At 54.8% G+C, this 23,368-nt stretch overlaps 1 protein-coding gene and 1 long non-coding RNA gene across 3 annotated transcripts; one reads left to right on the top strand and one right to left on the bottom strand.

The window, feature by feature from the left end:
• Positions 1–647: 647 nt before the first annotated feature.
• LOC123630144 lies at positions 648–1,893 on the bottom strand. Its single transcript, XR_006732602.1, has 2 exons — positions 1,692–1,893; positions 648–1,001 (listed from the first exon to the last, which is right to left on the bottom strand). It is a non-coding gene; the product is annotated as an uncharacterized LOC123630144 (long non-coding RNA).
• On the top strand, positions 1,681–22,093 carry PLA2G4F (phospholipase A2 group IVF). 2 transcript variants are annotated; one of them, XM_045539405.1, is made up of 20 exons: positions 1,681–1,879; positions 2,752–2,824; positions 3,450–3,586; positions 3,687–3,815; positions 4,214–4,254; positions 4,540–4,582; positions 5,040–5,106; positions 7,109–7,278; positions 7,404–7,517; positions 7,728–7,765; positions 8,035–8,170; positions 10,116–10,252; positions 10,517–10,739; positions 11,983–12,097; positions 12,317–12,454; positions 12,532–12,639; positions 13,563–13,757; positions 14,075–14,241; positions 15,112–15,298; positions 15,597–22,093. In XM_045539405.1, the coding sequence occupies exons 1-20, from the start codon at positions 1,775–1,777 to the stop codon at positions 15,815–15,817; spliced, it is 2,544 nt and encodes an 847-aa protein (XP_045395361.1). In that variant the 5' UTR covers positions 1,681–1,774; the 3' UTR covers positions 15,818–22,093. The 2 variants fall into 2 exon arrangements, with proteins under 2 accessions (XP_045395361.1, XP_045395352.1); XM_045539396.1 differs by lacking the exons at positions 1,681–1,879; positions 2,752–2,824; positions 3,450–3,586; ... (1 more) ...; positions 4,214–4,254; positions 4,540–4,582 and having other exon boundaries at positions 4,793–5,106; positions 8,074–8,170.
• Positions 22,094–23,368: the final 1,275 nt, after the last annotated feature.

Here is a 23,368-nt window from a genome sequence, read left to right as displayed (position 1 = left end):
CCTGGCCACCGGCAGTCACATTCCATTTTGTTCTGGGAGTTACTGGTCTGAACTTGCCCAGTTGGTTCATTCTAGAGTTGAATTACCTCTTTTTGGATGTTTTTTCAGCCTGTGACGCTAGGCCTTGGGAAGAGTATGGAGACGACTGACTGTTGGTAGAGGGCCAGAAATCTATCTCCCACAGTTCACCGCCCCAGAGATCCTTACTCTTACTGGAGAATGTGCCTGTCTCAGCCATCTAGATGGTTGTGATCCACAGAAAAGGGGACATCACATACATCTGCAGCCTGAAATCTACAATGGTCAGAAGAGGTGTCTCTAAAGCCTTTCTCTAGTAGCTGAAGGCCTGGCGGACTTGTTTTTTGTCTGTCCTTATTTATGCCACCTGACCAAATTCCTCTCTGTACCTGGACAGTGTGATGTGCTCTGTACACGACCCAGGGAGAGGCGTGGGCAGAAGCCGCAGGGAGTCATGAGGCTGTGAATTCTTCAGGAGGTGGACGGGCCCTCCTCACTGCGTTCTCGGGCTGGTACAGGTCTGGCACGCGGCAGGCTGTCAGTGTTAGGGGAGTAAACGAGGGAGGCCAAGAGAGATGAGAACTGAAAGGGTGAACGAATGACCCAAAGGACACATTTCACACACAGGCTATGTGAGAGCAACGTGGCTCGTTTATTCACCCGGGTGTGGGTGGGCTGAGTCTGAAAAGAGAGTCAGCACAGAAGGGGGTTTAATGAGGGTTTTTGTAAACAGGGATAGCTGACCCCCTTCCACCTGCCCTGTTCAGTTCTTTGTTTCTGAGCCAAACTGGCAGGTGAAGAATTGTTTCCTGCTACGTGCAGCAGAGGATGGTGGGCAGAACAACTCCTACGACCCCTTTGCCCCAATCGCATCCATCCTTCTGCTCTGGCATGGTCCTTATCAGGAGAGCTAGGGAGGGACAGCCTTGGACTCCATCAAGGAGGGAGGAGGAAGGAATGCTGGCTGCTGCTGTCTGTCAGATCTGTTAGGAAGAGATAAACTCGTCTCTATCAGGGAGGGAGGGGGCAGGACTGCTGGCCATAGCCTGTCTGTCAGATCTACAAAGTCCAGGGACTCCCCAGACTCCTACGGCTATTGTTTTACAAGCCTAAGTTTTGCATTAACCACATTATGTCCTATACATACTTTCGGGTTCCCACCTGGGATAAACCTAACGAACCATTTTTGAGTCCAGATGGAACACTAAATAAACCAAAGATTCCCACGCTGCCTTCTACTTAAGAGCCGTGGGGAAGGTGGGACTTGAAGAGTGGTTGGGTTAGGCCTTTTTGACAGCTGGAGGAGACTAGTCCCCGGGACAGTGCTGCCCAGCTAACGTTCCCAGGGCCGGCTGTGTCAGAGGGCTTGTTGGAAATGTGAACACTTGGGTTTTGCCCACATGCACTCAGACTGGGGAGGATGAGGTTCAGCCCTCTATTTTTCACAAGCAGCCCAATGATAACCAGGGGGTGGGCTTGGGAACCAGGGTGCTAACCAGAGACTCCAAGAGTCTTGGAGAGGGACTGAACTGCCTCCTGCCTGAGAAAATTAGGCCCCAGCCACTTCCTAGAGCATGTCAAACCCCACCTCCAGCCCCAACGGGCCACCCAGCGCTGAGTCATCAGGAGAGCAGGCAGCTCCACCCTCCCCACCCCAGTGCTACCTGTCAGACCTGAGCTAGCAGCGCGTGTAGCCAGAGAGCAGGGCGGCTCTAGGAAGCAGGCAGGGCTCCTTGCTGGGCCTGGCTGCCTGGCCATGCTCTGGGCACTCTGGCCAAGGTGGCTGGCCGGCAAGGGGCTGCCTCTCCTGGGGGCAGTGCTGTTGTGGAAGAGAGAGAAGAGGGGTCCTCAGTGGCAGCGGGTAATGTACCTGATCTTACCTGGGAAAGTGGGCTGGAGGAGTCCTGGGAGCTGCAGTCCTCTGTGAGGACCAAGGCCAGCCCGAGCACTGGGGTTGGATTTGGGGCAGGACCTATGTCTTGCAGATGACCTGGAAGAACTTAGAGAGGTTGGCCAAGACCTTGGCTCTTGAAAATAATCCCCTCCAATTAGGAAATGGAGGGCAAGGTCGTGTGCCACTTGTCTGGTTGGGTGGTTTTTGCCAAGAATGCTCTAGTTTGACTGTAGAACCCACTGTAGGGAGAAGGAATAAGGAGCCTGTTGGGATTGTGAGGAATAGTTTCACTCCTAGGAAGTTGCACCCTGATGTTATCTCTCCTGAGCCTGGCTGCGATCTCCTCAGCGACTTATCAGACCAGTACAGGCCGGGTGACTCTTGGCTTCTGCTCACCTGCCCACTGCCTCCTGGGCGGTCTTCTAGGCTTTGTCAGGGAGCTAGTGGGTGGGGTGGGTCACAGCTTTCTCTTTTAATATTTAATCTCCTCAAACACTCCAGCTTTCACTGCCGCTCCCAAGCTACAATGGGGGCCCAGTGGCCTGAGGGAGGCTGCAAGTTTGTGGTACATGATCACCACAGTTCAGCTAGTCCCTGCGGGACCTTAGATTTGAACCCAGGCCTGAGGGATTCCGGGGTCCAGGCACATCACCAAGGTGCTGAACTCGCGACACCTGAGCCCTGGTAAGGTCTCCCTGGTCCCTACACAGCGACATCAGTGACCCTGTGCCAGGCTGCTGCTCCATGACAGGAAACTCTGAGCTGGGAGCCACTGGAGGGAGGGGACCAGGCCCCACGCTGGCTCCGTGGAACTGAGTCCTGGAGTTCTGTTGTTTCAGCGGGAAACCCACCCATACTATGACCTCCAGGTGAAGGTGCTGAGGGCCAGAAATATCCGGCACACAGACCTGTGTGAGTGACCCCATCTCCACTCCTCCACTTCCTTTCCCTGGGGCCTCCTCAGAGCTCAGCTGGGGCTGGCCTGAAGGGAGCGTGAGTGTGTGTGGTGTGTGTGTTAGTGTATATAAGTGTGTGCCTGAGAGTGAGCGTGTGTGGGGGCTGGCGCTGGCCCTGTGCAGGAGGCAGCGCCGTGAGGGGCAGGCAGGCAGGAGCTGTGCAGACCCCGGACTCCTCCCTGAGTCTAGGAAGTGCCTCCCCGGCTGAGGTGTGAGGCCGGCTGTCGCTGCAGGTGAACACCTGCTCTCTGGGAGCTTTCCATGCCAACGCTCACACAGGGGGGAATTTTATTGCACAAGGCAGGCAATATCCGTGAATTACTCACTAGTCTGTGCGGCCACGTGATCTTTCCAACTGGCCGCTGCAGGATTTCTGTTCAGTTGAACGGGAGGTGTAACTGATTAAAATGGAATCGCAGACACCAAAACTCTCCCCAACTCCTCACCCCACCACGCCACGTGGGCAGCCTCTTCTCCCCGCTCTGTTCCCTCCGGTCCGCCCCAGCCTCCTCCAGGAAACCTTTCCAGCAATAAGAGCTTGAGACTGAACCCCCCTCCCCCCACGCCCATCATACCTGCAGTGTCCAAAGCCGACTGCTACGTGCAGCTGTGGCTGCCCACGGCGTCCCCCAGCCCTGCTCAGACAAGAACAGTGGCCAACTGCAGTGACCCCGAGTGGAACGAGACCTTCCACTACCAGGTCCATGGCGCTGTGAAGGTGAGGCCAGCAGGGCAGGGGCCGGGGAGGGAGGGGAGCTTCTCCCGTTCTGCCCTCTTGTCCTGCCTCAGCCCCGCCCTCCTGCCTGCCCTGTTCCCAGAACGTGCTGGAGCTCACCCTCTATGACAAGGATGTCCTGCGCAGCGACCTGCTCTCCCTGCTCCTGTTTGACCTGAGGAGCCTCACGTGTGGCCAACCCCACAGACACACCTTCCCGCTTGACCACCCGGTGAGCCCGCCAGTGCTGGCAGAGAGCCTGGCACGCGGCCGCCACGAGGGGCTCTGGGAAGTACAGGACAGGCCTCCACCCCGCAGCTCGGACCCTGTCAGGGTTTCCCGCCGGTATTTCATCCTCGTGTGAAACCAAAGTGTGAGCTCCTTGAGGGCAGCATGTTGTCTGCCTCAGCCACCACTGACCCCTTGGTGTCTAGAACAGCAACCAGCACACATTTTGGAGTGAATGAGGCTCTGTGTAGAGGTGCCACTGCCCCTCCTGTGTCCTTGACAAGCCACAATGACAGTATGCCCTTCCAGTCCCTGGAGCTGAGCAGGGATGGGGGAGCCGGGACAGTCCTAGAAGCTTTCTGAGCCTTTTAAAAATCAGTGCTCCCTGCTCCCTCCACGCAGGATTCACAGGAGCTGCAGGTGGAATTCCTTCTGGAGCAGAGGTGAGTCCAGGCAGAGCCTGTGCCCTCCCATCTACTCTGAGACTCAGAGATGTGAGTCCTGGGAGCTCCCAGCTGCCAGTTACCACGTCCCGCTGTGGCCTTGCGGGCCTGGCCTGAGAGGGGATGGCCTGGTCGTCGGACCTCCGTTTGCATGTTGGACGACAGGTCCACCCATCCCCACCCCCACCACGCTCCCCAGGCTCTTCCAGCTGCTTTGGTCACATTATTATTGCAACAGCCACCCCAAGGGGGTCAGATGTCCCATGAGCCCCTCATCCTTTGCAGCCAGGTGCCTGCGTCTGAAGTCATCACCAATGGGGTCCTGGTGGTGAGTAGGGAAGGCAAGCTCGGGGCTGTCCCTGGCCAGGGGGCTGCGAGGAGTCCATGACTGAGCCTGTCATGTCCATGTGCCCCTGAAGGACCCTCAACCCCTCCTCAGAGGGGAGATGTGCTAGGGAGGCATCTCCAGAGATGGACAAGAAGCTGCCTGGTGCCTGGGTGGACAGCCAGGACCAGCCTTCCTATCTGTGCACGGCACGTTACTCACCTGGGGTCCTGGCTGCAGGGCCCCTCACCTCCTCCCCTTTCCCTACCAGGGCCCACTTCCCTGCGTCCTGGGGGCTGGTATGACCTGGGCCCTGCTACAGAAGACCCCTACCCATAAGGCCCCGGGGTGGCTGTTTTCTGGACCTGCCCCAGATACTCCTCCCTCCCTTGGTGGTGGCTGGGGCCTTGTGAAGGGCCCTGTGGTCTGTCTGGCTCCCACAGGCCTCTGTTTTCTGCAGGCTCACCCCTGTCTGAAAGTCCAGGGCACCCTCTGGGGAGATGGGACAACCCTGCGTCGAGAGTATGGTGAGTCTGGTCGGTGGCCTTGGGTCTTGCCTTCTCTCCTGGACTTGGGCTGCTGATGTCAAGGAGGTAGGTCTAGGGCAGGAGGTTCCTAAATTTTTCACTGCTCGAAGCTGACCAAGGATGGAATGGATTGCCCCCAGAGGTAGTGAATCTCCTGTCCCTGGAAGTACTCAAGCATAGAGGTTGTATCAGTACAACTATTGCTCTACAACAAATCCCACAAAATCTTGATGGCATTTAAGAAATGTTTACTTAGCTCACAGATCTGGTGGTCAGCTGGGGCATGGCCCATCGAGGCCAGGCTTGGCAGGAGTGGCCTGGCTCTGCTGTGTGTGTCTCTCATCCTCCTGCTGGGACCAGCAGACTAGCCTGGGCATGTTCTCAAGGCACCAGCAGAGGTGCAGAGAACAAGCCCAATTGAGCAAGTGCTTGTCAAGCCTTTGGTCACATCATGGCCACTAACTAACCTGTTCTTGGCCAAAACAGGTCCCGTGGTTGAACTCCAAGTTGGAAGGCTGGGAATATAGTCAGCCTCTTTAGTGGGAGGGGTCACAGGACAAAGAGAGAGAACAATGGGGACATGAAGAAATGGGGCCATCAATGCAGAGTGCCGCAGAGGGCAGCCCCCCATGGGGGGGAGGGGGGTCCAGATGTGGGATTGCAGTGGAGGCTGTGTGACAGCTAAGGTCCCTCCCAGTGCTGACAGTCTGAGTCCCGCCCAGGTGATATCGAGCATTTACTCTGAGTCAGGCACTGTGCTAAGGATTTTACATACAGATTATCTTGTAACCCTCATTAACAACCCTGTAAGGTAGTGCAATCATCATTCTCTTTTAATTCACAAGACCAAGGCTCAAAGAAGAACCTTGCTTAAGGTCACACAGCCAATAAGTAGTAGAGCCAGGATCAAACCCAGGTCTGTAACACTCCGGGGCCCATTCTCTTAACCAAAGATTCTGTCGTTTCTTCTTACAAATGGCACATTTCCATCTCAGTCCACAAACCTTGGTGTGAATGAAATGTCACTTTCCTGATTTTCCCTAAGTCCCTCCTGCCTCAGGGTTATGACAAAGCCCTGGGTCTCATCTAGAGCAAGGAGCTGCTGTGGGGGGTGGGACCCCATCTGGACCTCTGCTCCTCTGGAATCTGCCATCCTCGCACCCTTAGGGTTTCTGTTGCTTCCATGTCGTATTTGGGGGCAGGGACTCTTGTGAGGCTGCCTGTGGTCCCCTCTGCCTGGCTGTCATGTGTAGCCATTTCTCTCTGGGGACTGGCCTCCTCCCCAGAAAGCTGCTGGGAAGCAGGGCAGGACACTCCTTGGCCCACGGGCCCACCCTTCACCCTCCTGGCCTGGCCTCATCCTCTGGCCCAGCTGGCCCTCTGTCTTCCCCAGGATGGACGTCCTCTCTGTACCCACGAATCCCATTCCCCCTTCGCCCTCCTCTGTGAGCCCCTTCCCTTCTCCCAGGGTCTTACGCTTTTGGAAACAAAGGCCAGAACGACTTGCAGCCAATTTCTGTTTTCTCTCTGGCCACAAACCTCCTCCAAGGCAATGAGCACAGAGCCTAAATGGAGGTAGGAGATGAGGGAAACCACCAGTTGAAAACTGGTAATTAATATAATAATGAATATATAAATTTATATAATTATGCATTATATAGTTAATATAATAATCTCAAAACCACCAGCCCCGTGGGCTATGGGCAGGGGCCCTCTTCCTCCCTGTTCCTGCCTTTCCCCCTTCCCTAGGCATCTGTGTATTTCCCACCCTCCTCCGGGGTCCCAGTTCTGACCAGGACAGGTTATATGACCCCAGGAGTCCTTCATGATGCTTTTCCCATGATCAGAGTGGCTGAGAGTGAGCAGGGGGATAAGAATTGGCATTTCCCAGGGGCAGAGAAGAGCAGAGTTGTTGCTGCTTGGGTGTTGCCATCATGAGCCGCACGTGCACGGACCCACACTCACCCTCACCTGGGCCCTCACCTGGGCCTCCTGTTCTCAGGCTCTAGGCAGCTCCAGCTGGCAGTGCCCGGGGCCTATGAGAAGCCACAGCTCTTGCCCCTGCAGCCTCCTGTGGAGCCAGGCCTCCCGCCCACCTTTACCTTCCACGTGAACCCGGTGCTGAGCTCCAGGCTAGACGTGGAGCTGGGGGAGAAGCTCACGGCTCTGCAGGTGAGTGAACCACAGGCAAAGGGCAGGTCATAGAATCTGCTCAGCCAGAGGAGCGTTCCAAAGCCACCCTGGAGGCACGTTGTTCTTCCATGCCGGAGAGCTCCTTGAGTGTTTTCTCCTCCCAGGGTGGCCCGAATGCGGAGCCGGAGACTCGGAGCAGCAAGCTGGGCAAGGGGGGCATCCCGCTCTCCTCTCTGCCCGTAGGCCAGGAGGAGCAGTGCTCCGTGGCCCTGGGGGAGGTAAGGCCCTGCCTGGGTGCTGGAGGGTGCTCTTGACCACCAAGAGGGGCTGGGGGAAGGGCCTGAGAGACAGCAGATAAGGCCAGCGCGGAGTTCAGCCATGACGTCCACACTGGGCCAGCGTTACCCGAGCAATGGGGCTGCAGAGGGGAGGCCATTTCCCTGCACCCCGCTCAGTGTGCTCAGGGATGGGCTTGCCATCTCTTTCAGGGCCAGGAGGTGGCTCTGAGTGTGAAGGTGGAAATGAGGTGAGGCGGAACTTCAGGCAGAAGACCTCTTGGGGCCGGGCTGCAAGTGTGGGGAACTACCCCAGTATGCTCTGCTCTCCTCCCACAAGGCTCAGGCTGTGGGGGTGGCGCCTTCCCCTCCCCAGTCCTGGTGCTGGTAGGAGGTCCCTTGGGGTGTTTCTGAGGGTTTCCTCAGAGTGTGGGCCTGCTCCTGTGAAACACGGGCTGGGCCTAGGCTCTCCTCCACCGGATAGTCGCCCAGCACCCCACCCCTGCTCCACTTGAGGCAGCTCTGGGGACCTGGACCTGCACCTTGGCTTTGACCTCAGTGACGGGGAACAGGAGTTTCTGGACAAGAGGAAGCAGATCGTGTCCAAGGCCCTGCAGCAGGTGCTTGGATTAAGTGAGGCTCTGGACATCGGCCAGGTATGGAATGGAGGAGGAGCTCCATCTGGTCTTCAGGGTCACTCTTCCCTTGAAAGGACTAGTGTGGCCAAGAGGTGACAGGAAGCCTGGTGGAAGCATGAGAGTGTAGGAAGCAGGGAGCTGGCCTGTTGGCCTAAGCTGATGAGTGCAATCAGGAGAGTCAGGACCTCGTGGGGAAGGAGGGCTGAGCAGCCCTGGCCAAGGGTGGAAGTCGTCTTAGTCTGCTCAGGCTGTCGTCACAGAATACCACAGACTGGGTGGCTTAAACATTTACTTTCTTGTAGTTCTAGAGGCTGGAAGTCCAAAATCAAGGTTCTCTCCATCAGGGTTGATTTCTGATGGGGCCTCTCTTCTTTTCTTTTTTTTTTTCCTGGAGACAGAATCTTGCTCTATTGCCCAGGCTAGAGTGCTGTGACATCAGCCTAGCTCACAGCAACCTCAAACACCTGGGCTCCAGTGACCTTCCTACCTCAGCCTCCCCAGTAGCTGGGACTACAGGTGCACACCACCAAGCCTGGCTCATTTTTCTATTTTTAGCAGAGATGGGGTCTCGCTCCTGCTCAGGCTGGTCTTGAACTCCTGACCTCAAGCGATCCTCCTACCTCAGCCTCCCAGGGTGCTAGGATTACAGGCGTGAGCCACTGTGCCCGGCCTTCTCTTCTCTTCTTGATGGAGCCTTCTGTGTCCTCACATGGCCTTTCCTCTGTGCATGCGTGGAGAGAGAGCCAGCTGTCTCTTCCTCTTGTAAGGACACCAGTCCTATTGGATTAGGGCCCCACCCTTATGCCCTCATTTCACCTTTATTACCCCCTTATAGGCCCTATCTACAAATAGCCACTTTGGGGAAAGGGCTTCAGCATATGAATTGGGGGGTGGGGAGGCACAACTGAGTCCGTAACAGTGGTCAGAGGGATTTGGAGGTGGAAGGTCCATGGGATTTGGGCATGGAGAAGTCAGCCTGTGGCTGGGAGGCAGGGGAGAGGAGTGCTGAGAGAGAGACCTGTGGTGATCAGGCTGGTGGCTTCCCCCTGGCTGCGGGTGTACCCAGGAGACGGAGCCCCTGCCCAGCGCTGACAAGCCGAGCAAGCTTGGATGGTCTGTTCAGCCAGTAGCATGCCCACTCTGTGCTGGAGATCTGCTTTGTCTCATCCGGCACTCAGAATCAACAGTGCCCTTGGTGAGCAGGGGCCAGGGAGCATTTTCTCAAGACAGGAGGAGAAAAGTGGTTAGGGAAAGAAAGCGAAAGTCTGGGGTAGAATGAGCCAAACCTTTGTGGAAATGCTGAGCAGCCCAAAAGCTTCGAATCTGGTCCCCCTGGGCACCTCTGATCCTGAAGAGGACCTTGGCGTTTGCACACCTCTGGTGTCTGGGGGCAGGCCCCGGCTGCTTGCTGGTCTTTGTCACTTTGGCTCAGTGGCTCTCAGCTGGGGGCAATTTCATTCCCCCCTCCCCAGGGACACTTGGCAATGTCTAGAAATGTGTTACTGTCACTATGGGGTGGGGAAGATGTAGAGGGATGCAACTGGCAGCTACTGGGCAAAAGCCAGGGTTGCTATTAAACATCCTACCACCCACAGGACAGCACCACAACAAAGAATTATCTGGTCCAAAACATCAGTAGTGCCAAGGTTGAGAAACCTGCTTTAGCTATTTTGGGTGAATCAAATATATCTTCCAGGTACATACCTTCCTGCTATTACAATGGTTAAGAGACATCTCTGGAGCCATACTGCTTGGGCTTGATAGCTCATTACACTGTATGGTCTTGGGCACATCATTTAACCTTTCTGTGCCTCGGTTTCCTCATCTGGAAAATGGGGATTTCACTGGGTTGCTGTGAGGATCCAATGAGATAACACAGGCAAGGCTCTTAGGAGAAAGCCTGCTGTGTATAAGCAATAGTGTAGAAACGACAGTGGTGGTAGTTAGCATTTTTACTGTGCAGGTGCCTGTGGTGGCTGTGTTGGGCTCCGGGGGCGGAACCCGAGCCATGTCTTCCCTGTACGGCAGCCTGGCAGGGCTGCAGGAGCTCGGCCTCCTGGACGCTGTGACCTACCTGAGCGGGGTGTCTGGGTCCACCTGGTAAGTGAGATGGGGCAGGGCGCAGAGTAAAGGAGAGCCCTGAAGGGGCAGCAGCATGACATGTGATCTGATGGAGTCCCTCAAGAAGGGCTAGGATCCTGCCTCCAGGGGGGGTGGGAGGGCAGGAAGAGGCTGAGTCCCCAGGGCCCTTCTGAGTCAGGGTACAGGGCAACAGGAGGTGGGGGGTCACTCACAGACTCCTACATCCCTCCCCTGCCTGCCGTGCTCCCTGTCCCTAACTCAAGGCACACCCTCCATTCCCAGGTGCATCTCCACACTCTACAAGGACCCGGCCTGGTCCCAGGTGGCCTTGCAGGGCCCCATTGAGCATGCCCAGGCTCGGGTCTGCAGCAGTAAGCTGGGGGCAATGTCCACAGAGCAGCTACAATACTACACTCAGGAACTGGGGGTCCGGGAGCGCAATGGCCACAGTGTGTCCCTCGTCGACTTCTGGGGCCTCCTCGTGGAGTATTTCCTGTATCAGGAGGTAAGAGAAGAGCAAGAAGTAAATACGTGTCTCCTCTCTACTCCTTCCATCCTTGCCCACCCCAGCTGTTTCTGCCTTATCCCTCGGGCTAAGGTCTGTGCTAACACTTTTCCTGAGGTCTGGGCTCTCCTGGGGGGAAAGGGTGAGACACGAGGGTGGGCTGACATCATGTCACCTTTCTGGCTCCTGTTAACTAAAAAGATTAACAAGGCTTATACTTTGGAAAAACCAGAGCTTTATTTCTTATAAAGGGTAGTAGCCTGGCAGCCATTCCAACATGCTGGAAAGCAGAGCCCTGGCTAGAAGCCAGGCACACATGCTTCAAAGACAGACAAAAGGAGACTTGATGGAGCAGGGCAGTCAAATATACATATTAAACAAGCTATAGGAGGAGTCATGAATATTTATGAAGGGAAATAATGCATTTGTAATTGTGCTGTACGCCTCTCCCATCCCATCATGGCTGGGAACTCAGTTTTAGGGTGTTTCTGGGCTCCCCTTGGCGGAGACGGGTCCATTCAGCTAGCAGAGGACGTAGGGTCTTACTTTTAGTTCACAATGCCCCTATTTGGCCGAGATACGCCAGAGTCAGTAGCAATGGCCAGACTTCATTCTGTCTCGTCACTGATGGGGTGGAGGGCTGTTCGCCCCAGGCCCATCTACCAGGGCTGGGAACCTGCGGCCTTGGGGCCACATGTGGCCTTCTGGATCCTTGAACACAGCCTTTTGACTGAATCCAAATTTTACAGAACAAGTTCTTGGACCCTTATGGCTGAGGAGAGGTTTAGAGCTGTAAAAGCTAGCAGCCAGTTGAACATTTTGGGCCAGGTGGGAATGGGAGTGGACAGGTACTCATTAACTCCTTAAAACCTTTCAAGCAACATAGTCGAAAACCAAATGCCAAAAATAAGGTTATAAAATTAATTTTATCTATAGTATTACACTACTATAGTCTTGGTTTTAGTTACAGACTTGTAGCAATTAGTTATATAATCATAAGTATTTTGTTAAGGCCATTGTATGCCTCAAACTGGCCCTTACAATCTCATGCACCTCCCTCTTATGCGACACTCCCTGGGCCCAGAGGGGGGAAGACCTGTTGTGTGACAACGGGGCATGGCTTGTCTGCACAGCGCTGGCCTTGCCGACCCAAGGTCTCTCTTGGGGGCAAGCCACACCCCACTAGGTGCTGGTCTCGGACCACGGGGATGAGACCACGCTACCTCCCTTCTTTCCTGCCCAGGAAAACCCCGCCAAGCTGTCTGACCAGCAGGAGGCGGTCAGCCAGGGTCAGAACCCATACCCCATCTATGCTGCCGTCAACGTCCGCACCAACATCAGTGGGGAAGACTTTGCAGGTGCCTGGGTGTGGGGACGAGGGAAGGAGCTAGTGGAGGTGGCAGTGGGAGGCTGCGGGAGACCAGGGCTAGCAGGGTACAAGTGGGAGGCGCCACACACAGGGGCCTTGGAGAGCAGTGGGGTTGCCGCCGCCTGTTCTTGGCAAGGCTGGTTCCAGCATGGGCACAAGGGCCCTGGTGGGAGACCCCTGGCGACTTTCCCTTCATTCGGGCCCCCAGAGTGGTGTGAGTTCACCCCCTACGAGGTCGGCTTTCCCAAGTACGGGGCTTATGTTCCCACTGAGCTCTTCGGCTCGGAGTTCTTCATGGGACGACTGCTGCAGCTGCGGCCTGAGCCCCGGATTTGCTACCTGCAGGGTGAGTCTCAGTTGGAGGGCTGGGGACAGGTACGCCGGCCAGGCCCTGACGTGGGTGGGTCCTGTCTGTCTCCCTAGGAGTATGGGGCAGCGCCTTCGCAGCCAGCCTGGATGAGATCTTCCTGAAGACTGCGGGCTCCAGCCTCGGCTTCCTGGAGGGGTACAGACGCAGTGTAGACGTCACAGGTGAGGGTAGCGACCCTGCCCTCTCCCCTGCCGCTCTCCAGCAGTAGGGCCCTGGCAGAGGCATGAAGAATGAGAGAGGGGACAGCGAAGGGACTTGTCTGTCCCACTGGATTCAGGGAAGTCCTGAGGAAATGACTTCCAGCTCAGGGTCTCTGGATGCCCAGAGGTGTGATGAGAGCACACCTCCGAGTTCTCTGCTTGGGCTCCAATTAGCTCCTCTCAGCCCAGGAGCACGGGGTGTGTGGTTGCCACTCTGTCACACCCTTCAGTGGCTCCCCTTCTGCCTGGTCCTTAAATGACCCACGAGAGCCCTGCTGCACAGAACACCTTTCCCACCTGTCCCCCAAGGGTAACCTGTGCTCTCCTTTTATGCGTCAGCTCAGATGTTTTTTTGTCTGAGAGCTTCTCTTTTTGACTCCATCCCTCCAGGCTGATTGAGGTTCTTACCACCACGTCCCCTGGGACCACGTGCACATCCTCATTGTTGTCCATCCCTTGGGGCATTGTTACGATTTGTCTCTTTATGTGACACTCCCCCACAAGTAAGCCACGAGCCTGGGGGGCCAGGCCCAGGCCCTATTCACCTTTGCATCCTCATCCTAGCACAGTGCTGGGCACATAGTAGCTGCTTAGTTAGCATTTAATAAATGGAATTCTGATTGGAAGCTGTATACATTATTTTCAAAAGGGTAAGAGATAAATTATTAATAAATGCAATGTCATAGGCAACTTTCAAAATATGAGAATACAAAAAAAGTCATGTAAAAGGGATTCTGTGAAGCAGTGGTCAGAGGCTGGGAGGTATGTCGGGGAGGAAGGGGGTGTGGGGAGGGCTCACGGGTGGGGGAGGGGCCTGAGCTGGGAGGTCACTGGACAAAGGAGGACACCACTGCTTACTATATTCTGTCCCCACACCTGTCTAGATGATTTCCAGGAGCTCCGGCTGCATGACCCCACTCGACTACATACGAGGCTCTTCACCCCCCAGGGCCCCTTCTCACAGGCCGTGCTGGACATATTCACCTCCCGCTTCACTTCTGCCCAGAACTTTAACTTCACCCAGGGCCTCTGCCTGCACAAGGACTACGTGGCTGGCAGGGAGTTCGTGGCCTGGAAAGGTGGGTTCTGCCCTGGGTGGAGGTGGGTGAGGTCCCCCTTCCTGCCTGTGGCTGGGCTTTCTGGGGCCAGCGCTGGCTTTGGTATAGGACACTGAGCTGTGGTCTCCTGCTGCCCGGGGGCTGAGGTGGGAGGTCTGTGATTACTGTGCTGGAAGGTGGAAGGCAGGGCTGAGGGGCTGGGGTGGGAGACCCCAAGGCTGTCAGGGAGGGAGGGAGAGAGAACTCTCCAGAGAGAACGCGAATGAAGATACGAAGAGAAGGAGGCAGCTGGCAAGAGCAAGTGCATTTGTCCCTGTGCGCACACACGCACCTCGCAGACACACACCCGGACGCCTTCCCCAACCAGCTCACCCCCATGCGGGACTGCCTGTACCTGGTGGACGGAGGCTTCGCCATCAACTCTCCGTTCCCACTGGCTCTGGTGCCCCAGAGAGCAGTGGACCTCATTCTGTCCTTTGACTACTCCCTGGATGCCCCTTTTGAGGTGAGGTAGGGAGGCAGGGTGGGGGGCTGAAGAGGGGAAGGGAGGGAGGAGGAGGAGGAGAGGGCGCTGCGGAGGGGCCTGGCTGGGCATGTGGGGATCGCCCTTCACGGACAGCCTGGGTTCTACTGTGCGTGTGGCCGAGGCGCCTTCATGGCTGCAGGGGGCAGAATTGCAGAGATTACGGGAGAGTGAGATAGGAAGAGGAGGCCACAGAGCGTCCTCAGGAGTCTTCTAACCTCGTCCACAAGAGAGCCCTTGTTCTACATCCTGCCCCTCCATGATAGAATTCCCTGTTCCAGGCTGGGCCTGGGTCTGCTGTCCTTCTGTTGCTATGGTAACAACAGAGCCATCAGGGTCCCCTCAGAGAGACTCCAGCAGCAACTTCCTCAAGCTCTGTAGGCCAGTGGACAGGTGCTGCCGTCAGCTGTGGTTCTGGTTGTGTTGCTGGAGCAGCCCTTCCTCCTTGTCCTCCTCCCTGTCCTCCTGGGTCCTGTGGGAGCGTGGGAGTGGACTGATGAAGCCTCCCTCATCTGACACTGACCTTCTGTAGCACTGAGTGTCGACCTCGTGAAAAAGGAATCAGCCCCTAACAGAGCGGAGAGGGGTTGAACCAGGGAAGGCCATGGTAGTTACAGTGAGCACTAGATTGATTACTGATTATTGCTAATCTTCACAACAGCCCCACTGGGTAGTTATCCCCATTTTTATTTGACACATGAAGAATCTGACTCAGAAAGGTGATATCACCTGCCTGAAGTTACTCAGCTGGTCAGAGGCAGCGCTGGCCTTGAAGCCCGGGTCTGTGTGTGTCCAGGTGGGGGCAGGGCCAGGTGGGGGCAGGCAGGGTCAGACGCTTGCCTCTCCGCCCAGGTCTTACAGAAGACAGAGGAGTACTGCCAGGACCGGGGAATCCCCTTCCCTCAGATAGAGGTGGGCCCTGGGGACTTGGAGGAGCCCCGCGAGTGCTATCTGTTTGCCAAGGCCAATGACCCCCGCTCGCCCATTGTGCTGCACTTCCCCCTTGTCAACCGCACCTTTCGAACACACCTGGCCCCAGGTAAGGGGAAGCCCTGGGCCTGGTCTGACCTGCAAAGCCCTGGGGTGGTGACGGGATGCTGTTCTCGCAGTGGATCCCCTGCAGCCCAGGACAGTGTGCCAAAGCAGGCCCGCTGCTTCCTGGACCTCAGCATTCACACTGGGCCTTCTCCTCCTGAGGGGCTGAGAGCTGAGATGTGCGTCAAACAAGGCCCACACGGAGCCAGCCAGATGTCCTGGGGCAACAAGGCTTCTGGGCTGTGCCGGCCAGTTCCACAGAGTGCCCCAGCCTGGCCCCTCCTCTGCTTCCCCACCCACAGGTGTGGAGCGGCAAACAGCTGACGAGAGGGCCTTTGGGGACTTTGTTGTCAACGGGCCAGAGACCCCCTACGGCATGATGAACTTCACCTATGAGCCCCGGGACTTTGATCGGCTGGTGGCCCTGAGTCGCTACAACGTTCTGAACAACGTGGAGACTGTGAGGCGCGCCCTCCAGCTGGCTCTGGACCGGCGGCAGGCTGGGGAGAGGGCTGGGGGCTGACCCCAGCAGGGGAGGACTGTGACAGAGAGGAGAGAGCTGGGCTCTGGCCAGGGCGGTGGAGGAGGAGTGGGGGCACTTTATGGGGCTCTGCTTCCCCTCTGTCTAGGACCTGCCTCCAGGGCCCCAGGCCGTGGAAAGTGCTTGTAGAATTCCAGCTGCGTTTCTGGGGGAAAATGGGGCTCCTGGGGAGGTGGGCAGAAGAGAGCAGTGCGCACGGTGCGGTGGTGTGGGCAGAATCAGGCAGCAGTCTAGCCGCAGGGCCCACCCCAAACACAGACCTCAGGGCCCAGCTCCTCGACCCTCTCCAGAGCAGGGGCTGCAGGCTGAGGTGCCACCGCCCTCCTGACACGGGGACCCCACCCGAGCTCCTGGGGGCTGCTACCGGGAATGCCGAGAGGCCCTGTGGGTGGGTTGCCAGTTTGCCGCTGACTCCATCGTCCTGCCTCTGCCCCTCCCTCGCCTTCTGGCCTCCCTTGTCCCTCCTCGCAGCTCCCCCTTCTCTGCCCAGCCTCCCAGAGCCTGTGGGCTGAGGCCTTCTGGCTGGGCTCCGGCTGGTGGGGGTGCTCGTCTCCCTGTGAGCTACCCACTGCGGATGACCTGTGCTCGCTCTTTAAATCTGGGCCACAACCTCTGGTCACATGTACAGCTGCCCCCTCATGCAAATTAGCTTCACCGTCCCCGGGAGCTAAATGGGTGTGCCTAGAGGCACAGAGTGGATGTGCACCTGCGGGTGGGGTGTGGCAGCTCCCAGGGAGGGCAGCCGGGCGGGGCGGGGCTGAGGGTGGGTCCAGGTAGCCCTGCCTGGGTTCCCGCCCCTTTCACAGATGCAGCCCATGATCTGAGAGAGTCTCTGTTTTCCTCTACCTTTTTGTATTTCCCCTGACCCGCCTGGGACCCTCCAGATATCTAGAGCCTCCCCGTGTGGGCAGGTTTAAGATTTGTGCGAGGAGATCTGCTCTGACCAGGCCCTCTCCATCTGGCCTTCGCCCCTGCAGCGTCCTCACCCCACCGCCCGGTGTGCAGCCGCTGGGCCCTGCAGTGGCCTGGCTGCCTCACACGCCTGAGCTCCGGCAGCTTCTGCCCCTGAGCCCAGAGTGCCCTATCTGGCTGCGTGGCCTGCTCCTCCTTCTCACATACAAATATGCTGTCTGAGACCAAAGTCACAGTTCCTCTTTCCATCAGGGACATGTATGCTGGGAGGCCTCACCAGTCCTGATTCTGAGAAGACCCTAGTTCGTGTTCCCAGCTGGGAGGAAGGTGGCGGGAGCCTGGCCTGGGACCCTGGCCCTCCAGCTGACGCAAGCTGTGAGGGCTGGACAGCCAGTGCTTTGGTGGCATGGGCTGGGGCGGCTTGGTTCTCTCCTGCCTCTTTGTCACTGCTGCCGTTGCAGTCCACCACCTTTGCCTCTTGGCTCAGCAGCGAGAGGTCTACTGCGGGGAGCAGCCCTAGGCTGGCCCCTGAGCTCCTGCTGTGGACATTGTTGTCACCACTGCTGTGCCTGCCATCATCAGTAACTTATTTGAACCTTCGTAGAGTTCACAACTTGGAACGGCACAGAGTTCTTAGAACTTGGAACTCAGAGTTCACAGAATTCTTAGAACTTCACAGAATTCACAGCTTAGAATCTGCAGTCAGTCTTCAGTGCCCCCCAGGCTGACTCTGGCCCTGGGGGTGTCAGGCCCCAAGAGCAGGGATTTTTGTCTTTTTGTTGTTGTTCACTGCTGTATCCCCAGTGCCTAGAGTGCCTAGGTGCTCGGTAAATATTTGACAAATAAATGAATGGGAACCCACGTTCTATGAGATGGCTTATCACCTGCCAACCATGAAAAGGTGAGCAACACGCTACTCCAGTGGCTCTTGACCCATTTGGACCTTTTGAAAGTGTCCAGGCAGGGCATGTTCCTTGTCCATATCCCCCACTCGGCCCCTCTGGACCGTGGAAACTGAGGCTTCTGCAGTGAGGCCCATGTGGTCCTTGGCCTGTGTTTCAGCTGATTCAAGTTGGTACCACCAAAGCCTCCTCTCGTCCTGCCTCCCTCTGGCCCTCCAGTGCCTCTGCCTTCCTCCTCCCCCCACGCTCTCCTGGGCTTCCCAAACACTGCGGGATTTTCTGGGGGTACCTCAAGGCCCCTGAAGGCATGTAGATTTCCAGTTCCTTCTTGAGTACCAGGTAAAAGCTGTGGTCCCTCCCGTCCCTTCCCTCCCCACTGACCTTGCCATCCTTTGGTTTCAAACAAATCGTCCTCTGGAGAAGTTTCCAAGGAAGTCCTGAGTCTTGAGACACACTTGTTTTATGCTGAACTGTGCCTTTTCTCTCCCCTCTCCCCTTTCCTGCTTTCTGATTCAAGGCTCTTCCGCTCTCCCCGTCTGCTGCGTCGAAGGCTATGCATTCTGCTTCTAGTATTCTGGTGGTTCCTCTTGACAATTTCATTGACATACAATTTACATGTGATAGCATGCATCCATTCTAAGCGTTCTCTAAGTGTATAAGTGTAGAGTTCAGTGAATTTTGACAACTTTACATATACCTGTAAATACCACCACAATCAAGATATGGAACATTTCCATCACCCTAGAAAGTTACCTTGTGTTCCATCCCAGTCCATTTCCCCAGCCCTGGTCCCAGGTGACCACCGGTCTGCTTTCTGTCGCTACAGGCTAGATTTGTCTTTTCCAGAGTCTCACATGATGGAATTATGTAGAATATACTCTTGTGTGTCTGGCTTCTCTCACTCAACAGAACACCTTTGGGATTCATCCATGTTGTGTTCATTCCTTCTTATTACTGGGTAGGAATTATGTGGATATACCACAATCTGTTTATTCATTCCCCTACTGATAGGAATTTGGGTTATTTCCAGTTTTTAGCTTTCATTAAGCTCTTAATACTTACACATGTATTTTTAAAACAACCCATTTAAGAAGTCAGTCTCTATTTTCTCTCCCCAATGAGAAAAACATCTCAGTGCACTCCCAGTTCCCTACGCTCTTGCCCTGCACACTGCCCCCCACCCAGCCCAGCCACCTGGAACTTTATTTCCAGCGTATTAAAAACTTCAACATAGAAACTTTTATTTGCACTTTCAACATTTTATTGATTTATTTGCTTTTAATGAGGGACTGTGAATGGCAAAGTCTGAGTCTTGTAAGTCTGGAGTTGTCTTTTCTTGCCCTGTGACTTATGAATCACAGCCTGGATGAGTATGGAATTCTTGGTTCAAACTTACATTTACTCAGGTATTAGTGCCTTCGTGCATCTGGTGTTGCTGATGGGCAGTGTGATGGCAGTAGATTCTCATTCCATTGTAGGTAATTTGTCTTTCCCTAATTTTTAGGACTTTGATTTTCAAAAGTTTAATTATGATTTTTCTAAAGTATAACTTAAATATCAGCGAGCTTTTTCAATTTCTAGATTCATGTCTTTTTGAAGCTCTAAGAAATTATTTGCCAATTTTATCAAAACTGCTCTTTATTCTCTCTTTCTGGAATCTGCATTAAACAGATATAGGAATAGCTGAACCAATCCTCTGTAGACCTAAACTTTCTCTTTACACATTCCAGCTTTTCATTGTGCTGCATTGTGGAGTTTTTCTTGGCATAATTATCCAGTTCATGAATACAATCTTCACCTGTGTCCAGTCTGCTCCTTGATTTGTCTTTTGGGGTTTTTTGGTTTAACGTTACTATCACATTTTCCATTTTAAGTTCTCTAATAGGATCTTTTCCAAAACTACCTGTTTTCATTGCACAGATAGGTTTCGCTCTTTTAAATCTGATGATGTTAATATATGTATTTTAAGGCATTTTTATTATTGTTTCATGAATGGTTTCCTTGGGGTAGGTTTTTTGTTGCCTCTCTTTCATGGACTCTGCCTTCTTTATGTATTTGGCGATTGGTGGTTGTAATCTCGGCTGTGAAAGAGTTCTGTGCATGCCCTGGGCTGTGATGGCTCCTGGCCACCAGTCGCTGGCCATGCAGTGGCAATGGTGGCCTGCAGGTGGCAGTGTGGGACCCAGGGAGGAGGCTGAAGCTATGTCAGTGTGGGACTGTCACAGCCTTGAAGTGACCCTGCAGTCTCTGGGTACTGAATAGGTGGCAGCTGTGGCGTGGAGGGCACCTGATAGAGTGGCAGCCATGCGTCCCGCTGAGGCTGCTTGTTGACCTCCTCCGTTTAGGGCTGCCTCTGAGTTTCTGACTTATGAAAAGTTCCCTTTTTTGTTTTGAATCATGGGTTATGAATCTATTAACCTATGTTTATATCTTTTCCATTATTAATATGATGAGTTTGGTGTGTAGGGGGTGCTACCCTTTGGATGTTTTTCCCCTCCAAATCTCATGTTGAAATCTGATCCCCAATGTTGGAGGTGGAGCCTAGTGGGAGGTGTTTGTGTCGCGGGAGGTGGATCCCCCATGAATGGACTAATGCCCTTCCCGGATGGGGGTGGGTTCTCACTCTGTTAGTTCCCACCAGAGCTGCTGGTTAAAAAGAGCCTGGCACTCCCTCCCTCCGCTTCCTCTGTCACCATGTGATCTCTGCACATGCCAGCTCCCCTCTGCCTTCTGCCAGGAGCGGAAGCAGCCTGAGCCCTCACCTGAAGCAGAAGCAGGTGCTGGTGCCACGCTTCTCGTACAGACAGCCCACAGAATGTGAGCCAAGTAAACCTCTTTTCTTCATAAACTACCTGGCCTCAGGTATTCCTTTATAGCAACACAAATGGACTAAGACAGGGAGTAAGTAGAATATTACAAAGGAGAAGTCCTGGTTTCAAGATGAACAACACAGAGGACAGAACAAGATCCCTGTCAACATTTTTTTTTAAATTAACTATTTTCAATGACACAGTAAATTTTCTGAAGTTTTTAAAGAAATAATTTAGGTTAAATTATTATATAATACATCTAAAATAATTAAGACATTTTAGGTATTGTTTTACAAATTTTATTCTACCAATATTTGAGTTGTTTAATTACTTATGTGTTTTATTAATCCCCAAGTTGCACCATCAATCTGGACTGACATCCACTCTTCCACTGTACCAGTTGATCTGAGGGTGAACACATACGAGAATAAGGAGCCTCTTAAGCTGAGAGCTGCCAGGCCTCTCAAAGGCTCTCGGAGGCCTGCTCACAGGTTGCTGGGAGGGTGAAAGGAACTAAGGTGTGGAACGTGCTGAGCGCAGTGGCTGGCACACTGGGAATTTTCAGTACGTTGTGGTTATTATTTTGCACAGGGTGCTGATTGCTCTAAGCTGCCAAGAAGGAGTAGCCTCTTGGCTGGTCCTAAATGACACAGTCCTCATCACTGCCCCCTCCCTGCCAGGTGCATTCTGCTGAGCAGCTCGGCTCAGAACTGGGCTTGTGGCTGCCACACTTGGGGAGGGGAGGTTGTGCTGCCAGGGTAACCAGGCCTCTGGTCTCAACACTCCCCTAGGCCGGGGGAGGACCTGACCTTCTGAGATGTTTCGTAGGACTCACTCCTTGTCTGTCCCATGGATCTGCCTCATCTCCCTCTGTCACCTCCTAGCCTGGGAGGAGGTGTTCCACTTTTGTGTGTCCTCATGTGTACACGCCTGTGCTTTCTTTTCTTTTGTGAGCTGTGGCAGGGTTGTGCTGACTGGCATAAAGAGATGAGGAAAAAGCTCTCAGTGTAGGAGCCACCCAGGGGGTGGAGTCCCAAATGTCTCCATAGATCCCTGCTTTGCTGAGGTTGGAAGATTCAAGGTCCCATCCCAGTGTGATTGTTACTGCCACCACCCAGGGAGCAGGCAGGCATCTTTGTCAAGAGCTGGGCTTGGAGTGCAGCTGGAGCCAGCGCAGGCGGGGCCTGTGGCCTAGAGCAGGGCTTCCCAGCCACTGGCTGCCGTACTAGGATATTCCTGAATGGGAGACAAAGCTCCCCCGCCCTCAAGGTGGCTGGAAGGGCCTGGGCTGTCAGGAGCTGCTAGGTTTTGAATGGTGGTATCCCCTCCAAAATTCATGTTGAAACTTAATTCCCAATTCAACAATATTAAGAGATTGGGCCTTTGGGAAGTGATTAGGTCATGAGGGTCAAGCCCTTATGAGTGGGATTAGTGATCTTTTAAAAGGGCTTAGTTCGCCCCTTTCCTCCCTTCTGCCATGTGAGGACACAGGGTTCCTCCCCTGCAGAGTATAAAGCAACAGGGTGCCATCTGGGAAGCAGACAGCAGCCATCATCATACAACCTGCCAGTGCCTTGATCTTGAACTTCCAAGCCTCCAGAATTGTGAGAAATAAATTTCTGTTCTAAATTGCCCAGCCTGTGGCATTCTGTTATAACACCCCAAACAGACTAAGACAGGAACCCTCTTGGCCATTCTCTTCCAGCTACCTGCAGACTTGTCTGTGTACCCTGGCATGCCACGCCAATGTCGTCACTTTCTAGGACTGCTGTAACAGGAAAAGAGTTGGGAAGTACAGGCCTAAGGAACCACCTGGCCATCCTCAGCCATAACATTCTTGGATTGCCTGCTATGACCAACAGCTGTGAGCCTGCATCCTTTGCACAAACCCCCTTCCCTGCCCTCACACTGGCAAGAGGCTCCCCAGATGCACCTGCAGGGTTTCCCACTCAGTAGAAGGCCTGTTGACCCAGGCCTAGAGCCTCCTTTGTTACCCACTCCTGATCTGTGCCTTCCTCTGAGCAAGCACTGCTGCTGGCAGGCTGCCTTCTCAAGTCTCCCCTGGTGTCCCATATCCTGGCGGCAGAAGGGGTCTGTCTACATGTGACCAGGGAGAGTCACTATCCTGGACTTCCCAGACTGAATCTGGCTCCTGGAGCCTTGACCCCAGGATTCTGGCCCTGAGCTGGGTCTACACAAGCAGCTCTTGACTGGAGCTCTCAGAAAAGTCTTCCTGTGGGGACCAGCTGACCCTAGGGAATTGGGAAGGAGAGGCAGTTTGGGGCTCCAGGGCCAGAGATCCCCTTTCATTGAGGGCTCTTATGGCCAGGGACTTGCCACCACAGCCTGTGTCAGCCTCAAGTCCTAATGTTTCTAGCTGTCACCAAAGACTTCATCCATTAGCAGGTGTAAGTGCCCTACTATGGGCTAGAGGAGCCCAAGGCTGTAGGAGTGGGGTGGGTGGGCAAGAGAGCAGCTAGGGGGCAGGCTGGGCATCCAGGACTATTCTGGAACCTGCTTGCTGGGTGGTCTGATGCACGGAAGTGGAGAGCTTTCGGGTCTGTCTGCAGTTCTGCCCCTTTTCTCTGATACCCCAACCCCAGACCTCCTTACTACCAGCTGGTCCTAGTTTACCGACCAGGGAGGGTCAGCAATCTGCTCAGGCTGCTCTTCTTGCAGAGGACCTAAGTCGCAGTCGTACTGGAGCCTCCTGTCCTGGCTCCCTTTATTTCAATCCCAGTGAGTGGCCCTGGCAGAGCTGGTGGAGAGGCCACTGGGGGGTCCTTCCTGGAGGGCTCAGCATGAGTGGGAACAGAGATGCAGGGAGCCAGGGAGAAGGTTGAGTTGGAGCTGGGAGGGACTTCAAGAGGCTACCTAGGTCAAGTCCCTCATTTTAGGATGTAGAGTGA

This window comes from Lemur catta, chromosome 1 (assembly GCF_020740605.2).
Source record: "Lemur catta isolate mLemCat1 chromosome 1, mLemCat1.pri, whole genome shotgun sequence".
In the NCBI taxonomy this organism is placed as follows: Eukaryota; Metazoa; Chordata; class Mammalia; order Primates; family Lemuridae; genus Lemur; species Lemur catta.
This window is presented reverse-complemented; position numbering and strand designations above follow the sequence as displayed.